The 10280-nt window shown below is 30.9% G+C and overlaps 1 protein-coding gene across 4 annotated transcripts; it reads left to right on the top strand.

Annotated features, from left to right (window-relative positions):
- Positions 1 to 134: 134 nt before the first annotated feature.
- Positions 135 to 7549, top strand: LOC106469431 (transcription elongation factor A N-terminal and central domain-containing protein 2-like). Of its 4 annotated transcripts, none has more exons than XM_022397946.1 (5): positions 135 to 248; positions 1106 to 1208; positions 1825 to 1966; positions 4355 to 4548; positions 6528 to 7549. In XM_022397946.1, the coding sequence occupies exons 2-5, from the start codon at positions 1110 to 1112 to the stop codon at positions 6714 to 6716; spliced, it is 624 nt and encodes a 207-aa protein (XP_022253654.1). In that variant the 5' UTR covers positions 135 to 248; positions 1106 to 1109; the 3' UTR covers positions 6717 to 7549. The 4 variants fall into 4 exon arrangements, with proteins under 4 accessions (XP_022253654.1, XP_022253655.1, XP_013785380.1 ...); XM_022397947.1 differs by having other exon boundaries at positions 175 to 193; XM_013929926.2 differs by lacking the exon at positions 135 to 248 and adding an exon at positions 317 to 446.
- The last annotated feature ends 2731 nt before the right edge of the window (positions 7550 to 10280 follow it).

Raw genomic sequence — 10280 nt, forward strand, 5'->3', positions numbered from 1 at the left:
ATGCATATTTCTAGATAAAAACTTAATCTAAACAACGTTCATATTAAAAATAAATACATGACAACAAATTCGTTACACTTGGTTTTATAAGTGTTTAGTTCAAAACGTTACGATCGTTAAAAGATTGGATTTGTTGTGAAAAGTGTTAGACACAAATGAGAACTTCAGTGACGTCCGATTGAATAGTTACGAGGTAAATATGTACCGGGAATCAGGCGCGTGAGAGTGAATTTAGGGCCATCAGACTCGTTAAGTATTATGTTTTAACTAAAGTCTTCATAAAATAAAAATATTTCATTTCCTTTTTATTATTCTTGTTTCCGACTGTATGTTTATCAAATATTTAAATAAAGTATTGTAAATTAGTTGTCTGAGCCTTGGGTAACCCTGCACAGTACATGTAATCAGTAATGATGTAGTCTGAAGAGGGTTAGGCCTGGGTTTGGGTAATTATTATTTACTAAGTACTAACAGTAACACAACCACCTCCAATATTTGATAGTATTAGATTCTCATAATAATACACTTACTATTGATGCAAGTAACCGAAAAAACGATTGGTGAAAGAAAAGTGAAAACTAAAATTCAGCATTTGTATAATCGTTAATTTTTAAAACTATATTAATATGTTTTATGAAAATTGAATTTCAAGGTACTCATTAAATGATTATGAGGACTGAAAACAAACTACAACATTGACGTCACATCCCAGGCTTCATTGCTGTGGACAAAATTGTGTATATTATGCTAATATTTAAATAATTAATTTATCTAAATGTTTTATAGAGTTTTCACTGTATAGTGCATGATGTGAGTAAATATTACTTTTTCAAGAATTATTCACTGCCACCAACAAAATTTAGTTACGTTTTACAATGTAATTATTGTTGTAGTATTTTTGTGATTGTTCATTTTATAAGCACAAATGTGCATGGACTCTTAATGGTAGTAATGCTGTTGGTACATTGTTGCACTTATGATATCAAATATATAGCCCATTCTTAATTAATTAGTTCAAAATTTTATTTTGGTTTTAATTTGAATCTCCTTTTTTGTATATTTGAATGAATGTGCTGGAAACTAAACATAATCATATCATTCTCAGAAAAATGGATAAGTATGTGATCCGTAAACCAGAGAACTTGGGAATATCTACTGAAAGTAAATCATCACCAGGAACTAAACAAGCCACCCTAGAATCTCTGAAGGTTTGATACATTTATTTAGTAAATTAGTAGTGAAATGCAAGAGACATCAGTTTTCCAGGAACTTAATGCATGTAGAACATGACAGTCAGAAATCTTACCGTTTTCATTAAATATTGATATTTTTAATTTCCAGAAGCATTGTTATGTGCATTTTTTTGAATATCAGTTTTAGAAAAATTAGTGTAAAGTTAGTGCCTGAACTTGGTCATTTGTAGTGCTTTTATAAGCATTAAAATCAGTGTATTCTGTCATGAAGGTTTGGTTCCCATTGTTATGAATAAGTAAGCAAGTCATTCAAAGGAAAAAAAAAAACAACAGGTGATGCAACTAATATTGTTGTGGTAGATATGACCAATATAGTGTGTCTTAAATACTATTATTATACACTTTTCTAATTCTTGAAAATTTGTAAGGGACCAGATTAGGAATGTATTGTTAAAAAATATAATAGGGCTAACATAATGTATCATGACAACAATAATTAATTGATCCATATTATAGTTAACCTTTAAGTTAGCTACATTTGTCTGAAATTAGTTAATTATATTTTCATGTATAGTAATTGGATTTTTATAAATTTAAAGAAAAGTTCTTTCACTTTGCATTTTTATTCTAGGGTGTTGTAGTTATTGAAGAGATAATCCGACATAAAACAATACTAGAACTTAGAGATCAGACTACGACTGAGCTAATAAAATCCCTAATGGAGCTCAGTAAAAAACAGCCATCCAAAGAAATATTAATCTCAACAGGAATAGGTAATTTTTGTCATTTATAACACTTGTTAAAAGAAAAATATTAGTAATAAAAATTTAAAGAATATTATAATTTAGCTTGCTTTTATAATCACTTTTTTTTCTTTTGTAGAGAAGATATATGTAATGAATAGACTTAATGCAGGTGTTTTTCTAAGCAAAGTGAAAAAAAAAAGTGTTATAATTTTCATTTAGTCAGAGATGTAACTAGTCTAAACCAGATAATTTGTCTAAATCTGAGTATTCAAAGGTCATACTTATTACTCCTAATACTTAGGTTCCTAGTTTACCTTTGAATGTGATTCCTCCGTAGACAGTTTGTCAAAGCTTCTAAAAATTCTTAACACCTAAATCAAATCACTTCTAATTCTTCTGTCTTCCAGAGAATACAAGATTTTAAGCATTTTTTCACAACTAAACTTTTTAAACATTTTGTAGTATGTGTATATTAATATATCTATATATAGAAAATAAAAACTAAACACAGAATTTGTTCTTTCAAGGTTTTCCTTGCACATCTACCCTTGGAAAGAGTAAACATTTAAACCCACCCTTTACTTTTCAGGAAATCACCACTTTTCCTCCTGTAAATGTTGACCTTCACTATTGCCATTGGCAATTCATTCTGTAGGTTGTACGTCCTGTTAGAAAAAGAGAACTATTTAACTGGAACCTATAGTGTGATTTCCAAATCTTAACCTTATATCCTCTCATCCTGTTATCTGCAGAATATAGTACAAACAAGTCTGGAGACCTTTGTCCTATTGACACCCTGGATAATCTTGTAAACTTCAATAAGATAACCTCTTACTCTTCTTTTCTCAAGAGAAAATAAAGTAAGGGATCTTAAGATAACACTTCCATCTCTGAAGTCATGTTAGTAGCCATTATCTGGATCCTTTCTAGTAAATCAATATCATTTCTTAAAGAAGGAGATAAAAACTGTATACAGTATTTTAAGTGAGGCCTAACTAGTGATTTGTAAAGAGAAATAATTACCTATTTTTGACATTTAATCAGTATGTGTATAAATACAGTTAACTTCTATTAGAATTACTACAAGCAACAGAGCACTGCTTCAGAATCTTGAGTGACTATGCCAAGGTCCTTATTCTTAGTCATGCTTCTGAGTTGGTTCACATTGATATTAAACATGTGATCCAAATTATAACCCATATGATATGGATTACCTTGCACTTTTTAAAATTAAAGACCATTTGACAAACATTTGTACAACTTACCACTTGATACAAGTCAACAACGTCAACAGAACAGCTAGAAATACCTGGTAGTTTAGTGTCATCATCAAACTTTAATTATGCTCCTATCAATATCATTAATGTAAATAAGAAAGAGCAAAGACACAAACACCCCTGAGACACTCCAATTGTAACAAGAGTCCAATTTAACTGGACTCCATTAATAACAACCTTTTGCTTTCTTCCATCCAACCAGTCAACAATTCAGTTAGGAATCTCTTTCCATCATCAATAACAACATAGGTAAAAAATTGTTTAGCATTTCAACCATGTTGATAAGGTTTCTTCTGAAATCTATTAAAAGGATCAGTATTAAATCTGACCTCTTCTTTTACTTCTTTCTTTCTTTCTTTTTTTGTTTATTGGACATAAACATAACAACCCTTATAGTGAAATTCATTGTTTGAAATAAGAAACTCTGATAATCCATTTTGGCTTTAACAATAGCTTTTATTACTTCTTTTTATTTAATATTGTCCATATTAAAGCTCATTTTGCACACGTATATACACCTTTTAATACTGCCTTGTTACTTATGAGTTAAATAGTCTCTTTAACAATTAGTTTTTCTTAGCAGTTTAATATCACCTGCATATTTAGAAATATTACTATATGATAATCATAAAAAAATTAACAGTAAAGGTTGAAAAACAGGCCCAAAGAAAATCAATTGTCACTTTCTTTCAAGTAGAAAAATATCCATTCATCATCATTATCATATTCTTTTGACATAACAGCTGATTTTTCCATCCACTTCTTTCTTTGCTCATCATTCCTATAAAAGTATGATTAAAATTACTTCCATAAGATTTTTTGCCATAAAACAATTTTCAACCTTAAATTAGAAGTTAAAAACAATTGTTAGTGAATGAAGTAACAATTTCTGTGAATGAAACAATTTGATGTTTACACTTAGAAACTGCTGTTACATGTATTTAATATTTTTATATTTATTATAGGAAGTTACATGATTGTTTGTATTCCTTGGAAAATTACTGAGTTTAGAATATAGAACAGAAAAATTTAAGAATTTTGTTAGAGAAATAATTTTACTTATCATAGAAATAGTATTCATAAACATAACTTTGAAATTTTATTTTCATTTTTTTTTTTACTTTTTAATACCAAACAGGTCGCACAGTTCACAAGTTATGTAAACATAAAGAAATGGAAGTTGTCAATTTGGCACAAAAAATATACCAAGAGTGGAAAAAACATGTACTCTCCAAACATAACCAGCCACTGCTAGAAGTAAGATGTGATTTGAAAACACAAGAATTTCGACAGACAGCAAGAAAGTGGCTTGTCAAGGCTTTGGGAGAACAGGTAAAGACTAACTTCAGCTCAAAAAGTGCTAACCATTTATGTTGATGTTGTTGGGTCCATGTAAAGTTTACTGACCAAACAGGTTGTTGACATTGTCATTTAAAGATGGTGGCAAGTTGGATAAAGCAAAATTCATTTATTATCCCCCTATTTCCTGCAAAGATGTGCATTGTTTAACAGGCTCTGATTTTGATACACTTAGAATTTTATATAATATTTTATTCATCAATTTTTGAATACATATTCGTGTACTGTTCTTCATAAAAAAAAGTATTACATTGTACTAATTGGTTGTGTATTCTCATCAATGCAACATGCTCTCAAGCTTTAAATTGGGAAGACCAGCCATTGCTTAGTATAAAATTGTTTACATCTATCCTTTCAGCAGAACTTATGGCCTTTTCTAGGAAATCGGTGTCACTGTACTATGTATAAAGTGACTTTTTCAGCTCTGGGTTTTTGAATTGCTTCAGTTTTTTTGGTTTGTGCTCCATTCTCCAACCTCTTATTCTTTTTTAATTTTAGCTGGATTTTTTATCCATTCACTTAATGTGTTATCTTTCACACTGGGCTCAGTTTGAATTTTTTTTACAAGTTTTTCCCTCCTCGAGAGCTTTTATGCCTCTGTACTTAATTTCCAGTTCTTGAAAATCTAGTTTTTGTTTTTGGCCACGATTAGCTATAACAAGAGTAAAATTGTAAATTTTGTGAGTAAACATAAATTGAGATGGCTTTGAAGTTTTCCATATTGCCCCTATTTCTATAACTTCAGTTGATATTTGTTAAAACTAAAGTGACACATGTGGAGACCATGCTCAACTTGCCAATAATTCACATTGATGTTTGCTATTATATATTTATAACCAATAATATAATAGAAAGTCAAAGTTTTAATTTACTTAATGGTGTATAGAGAAAAAACTCTCAAGGGAACATTTTTACTTACCTAACTCTCAGATTGAAGTTCATCACTGATTTTGCATTGACAATGTAAGAGAATTATTTTAAGGTACTTATACCTTAGTTAGAAATCTAGTCAGACTCTGACAACATGAATTTGTGTGCAACTCTGTGTGCAAGTTGTTTTAAACTTATTAAAAGCTTGATGAAATTCATGAAGATACTCTTACAACATTAAACTTAGAGTATGTAGACCTTGGTAGTTTAAAGGTCAACCATTTTGACTGATCCTGTACTTAGAGGGTTAATAGGGGACTTGTACAACAATGAAGCACTTAGTTCATACTTTTCCATTGTTATGGTATGAAACTGCCTTCAGAAGTGATCTTTATGCATGTTGTAAACATAGATTTAAAGAAAATAACGAATATCAAGGTGTTGGGGCCAGAAATTTCTGTCAACATCAACCGTTATTTGTCTAAGTCCATGTATAGACAACTAGTCACTTTTTGCTATAGTAAGGAGACTAAAGGAGCAGGAATTTATAATACAAAGGCAGGATGTTGACTTAAACAGGGTTAACTTGCATAATCAAATGTGCCATTAAAATATCATTGTACTAAAACATGTCATGAAGTACCACATGGCCTAGTATAACACTTTGTAAATGTGAACTTTGAGTAGATTAAAGTACACTACTAATTTCATAAAATACATTTTTATAGAGTTTTGCAATATATGTTTTATGTAGATTTTAGTTTTTTCTCATTTTTTATGAAGAACAAAATTTAAAGAGTAGCAACCATAATAACTTTGAGATGTAGAATCTGTTCAAAGCCATGTTGTAATAGAAAAGTGACTAAAGACAGGTTTGATAAAGGAATTTTTGAGTGTCATTTCATTACAGCTAACAACATAACTAAATCTAAAAGTAGACAACAATCTAGGCAAATAACTAAAATAAAATGTACTTAATTTCACTTGCTTTTCACAATTTAAATCAGCTGGTTTTTGTACCTTCTAACAGTCAGGTTAAGAGATCTGTGTTGTGTTTAGAAAATGTGTGATTCTGGTTTCAGGAGGATGGGCAACTTGCAGAAGCCTTAGAGAGAGAGATATTCCACATCAGTGGCCGGTTAGTTAAAGGGATGTATCGCCGTCATGTGAGAAAAGTGGTGTTTACCCTGCAATATGGAGAGAAAGAAAGAAAAGCTTTAGCCAGTAGACAACTCTCTCTAACTAAGTTTGTTGCACAGTGTAAAAAATGAAACTGCCTCTTCTATTAGTTGAAAATTAAGGTTCCTTTCAACAAATATTGGATGTGTAGCTGATTGATGTATGTTTTATTGGTGATTGTAAATACAGTTTTGAAATGTGAAACATTGTGTACTTGTACATTTAAAAAAATTTCATTGCTATTCCTTCTTTCCCTCTTTTTTTTTGTTAGTATTTATCATTTTCTCTTTGGTTAAAATGTTTTTTTTGTGTGTGTGTTTTAAAAAAGCTCTTAACATTTGATGTGTCATTTGACAAGTTACTTGAAATCTTCAATCACTGGCTGATGTAGGTTGTGAACAGTATTTCTTTGCAAAAAGATTAAAATATCCTCCAATCTTTAATTTCATCACAGTGAAGTGAAATAGTTTTTCTAAGGCTCTGTCTTTATAATAACCTGTTTTATTTTTGATAATATATCATGCTTTGTGATAGCTGTAATTTTGCTAGTACAAAATTCTACAATTGACAATATCATTTGCAGAATTGATTTTTGTCCATTCAGGTTCCTAATTTGAATTTTTTCCCTCAGCATTTTATCTTAAGCATGAAAAACTTATGTGGTGTGCTTTTTTAATGACTTTTCTGGAAGAAATATTTGTTTTATAAAGGCTTGTGTCATTTTACTATTTCTACTTAAACAATTGAGATGAGACTTAAAGTTCAAATATATTTATGTTCAGTCAACAGATATGAATGTTAAATTTGCAAGAACAAAAATGGTGCAGCTACAAAACATACATCTTAAACTGGTTTGCAATGACACTAACAATGATGGACTTTGATTGTTGTTTTTGATAAAATAAATCTTGGATAATTGTTGAAATGTCTGCCTTGTCATTTTTAAATGTGAGTATTTCAGATTGAAAAGTATGTATTCTGATGATTTTTAGATAAAATGTGTTCCTCAACCTAATAAGAAAGTATTATTTCAAAAAGGTTAATTAAATAATTCTAATTGGTATTGTTGTAAGTTTATTATTAGATATAGATAATTTTTGTCATTTTATCATTAACTTTATCATTTGAAACTGCATAAAGAACTTTATATCAATGTGAACAATTTTTGTCAGCAGATGTATAACCACTTTAAGTTAAAGCTATCCATAAACTATTTATTCCAAATACTGAATATTTCTTTGTCTTAAAGAAAAATAACTAACATGGATTAGATGTTGTTGTTTTTCTACCTTACAGTTATAGTATGTTTTGAAGCTTATGATTCCTCCAAGCTAAGCTGGGAAAGGAAAGAGATAAGACCAATTATTAAAGTAATTTTAGTGACTTCACAGATACTGTTTCCTAAGTTGGATAGGTAGTTATGTCTAGGCTTTGCAACAACTTCTAGATAAAACAGGTTTGATAATACTTAAAATTAGGAGTCTAAGAATCAACAATAGCCATTCATTTCTTTTATATATGTTTGTATGCGCCTAACCAATTTTTGAAGTTTTTCAGTCTTTTTTTTTTTTAATGAAATCATCCTGGTTAGTGTTTTATTTATGAAATTACATTGGATGGCTGTTTGTAAAGTATTATTTGTAAATTTGCTGATGATGCTAGAATACTTGGAAGAGACAATTCTTCATTTATCCAAAAGGATCTTGAAAGTCTTGGTATCAGGGTCTGAGTGTGAAAGATGAGTTTTAATATTAAGCAGTGTAAAGTTATATACTTGAGGTGTAGAAAGTTGAAAAGGACTTCTTATGTGAGAGGAGCATTGGTATTGTGCAAAAAAATGAGAAGTGTTTAGAAACTACTGTTGATAAATCCCCTAATGAAAGTTCTGTGTTTAATGTTTTGCTTTGGTGAAAATAACAAGAAGGTTTTGTAGTCTTGTTTAACTAGAATTATTAATTGCAAGACTCATAGTTGGAACCTACAGTTCCTAATTTGAGAAAAAAAAAATGGATTCTAAATTTCGTTTTTTTTTTTTAAGATTAACTGTTCAAAAGTTCAAAACTGAAGAATTATTCCAGAAAATTATTCATTAGTTTTAGATTATAATGTATAATACTCCATCATTCAATTATGTTGTAATAGATAAAAATTACTAAGCTTTGGTTTTACCTGGAAGATTTTTACAGTTCTTCTGGATCTTACAAAGTTCCTAATTTTGGAGTTTTCAGTTCTTAAAGTTCCAAACTTTTACACCCTTTATTGCTATGAACAATGTGACAGAGTCCATACCATATGTTTGACTTGTTTTGAATATATTATTTTAAAACAAGTGGATTGTGTGCTGTCCATTTATTGTTGAAATGTATCGCCAATAAGTCACAGACATTTACTGTAAAAGAATCCCAGGACATATTCAAAACCTGAAATTCACCGAACCAGCCAGGATTATACAGTGGTAAATGGTGGTAGAAGAAGACATGGATGACAGCAGAAGTAGGCTTATATATGCACAACTGTAGTGGTGGCAAAAATTGTGTAGAGATTCAAATAATGCTATGTAACCATATTGACAGATTTTGATAATTGGATTGAAAGAGATAAGAAGCTTGAGTTAAAAGATAGTGATATACGAGAGTTTGTTAAACAACAAGACCTAGAGAGAAAAGAGAGAAAGAATAAGAACACAAATTGTGAAAGAAGAAAAAGAGAGAGAGAGAGGAGAGACTGGAAATAGAGAGGACAAGAGCACAAATTGAGATTGTCAAGCTCACCCAATAGATAGAAGGAGGACCCAAGAATAACAATGGGGTCAGGACCAGCTGACCCAAACTACCCAAATTTTATGAACAGAAAGATGACATGGATGCTTTCCTTGAGAGATATGAAAGATTCGCCTAAAGTCAGAACTGGAACAAAGATGACTGGGCAGTCTGTTTCAGCCTATTCCTCACAGGAAAAGGTCTACAAGTTTATGCAGGCATGATGTCAGAAGATGCCTATGACAAGTTAAAAGTGGCTCTGCTGAAATGCTATGAACTTACAGAAGAAGGTTTTCATCAGAAGTTCAGAGAAGTCAAACCTGACACTGGAGAAACTGTATTTCAGTTCGTGGTGCATCTACAATGATATTTCATAAGATGGACTGGCATGGCCAAGCGTGAAAACAGTTTTGAGGAACAGGCAGATCTACTGACATGTGAACAGTTCATGATCACATGCTCAATTGTCACTGTTCCAAAAGACGTGGATGAAACAATCAAGCTAGCAGAACAGTATATGGAAGCCCATGGAGGGAGTATAACTGGCAAGTTCAAGAATAACCAGTTAAAGTCGAAATCAGTTATGGCTGACCAGAAGCAGAAATCCACCAAATGTGACAGGAGGGTTAACAGACAAATGGGACAAGAGATGCTATATTTGTTATAAAATAGGGCACATTGCAAAGGAGTGCATGTCCATCACCAACAAGCAATAGCAGAAATATCAACATAAAGCAGCTGGAGCTACTTACAAAGATGGTGCTAGTAAGAAACAAGAAAAGAATGACTGTCACCATGGATGCTGCTGCCAGAAGAAATACAATAGAGACAACTCATCAGTTTCACCACAAGGAAATATTATTTCCACGATTAATCAGTGCACGACTGATGGTTAGC

Source organism: Limulus polyphemus, unplaced genomic scaffold, assembly GCF_000517525.1.
Source record: "Limulus polyphemus unplaced genomic scaffold, Limulus_polyphemus-2.1.2 Scaffold3481, whole genome shotgun sequence".
Lineage (NCBI taxonomy): Eukaryota > Metazoa > Arthropoda > Merostomata > Xiphosura > Limulidae > Limulus > Limulus polyphemus.

Coding starts and splice junctions, on each gene's coding strand:
- LOC106469431 (XM_022397945.1), top strand. Junction 1,967..4,354: donor ATTAATCTCAACAGGAATAG/GTAATTTTTGTC, acceptor AATACCAAACAG/GTCGCACAGTTCACAAGTTA. Junction 4,549..6,527: donor TCAAGGCTTTGGGAGAACAG/GTAAAGACTAAC, acceptor TTCTGGTTTCAG/GAGGATGGGCAACTTGCAGA.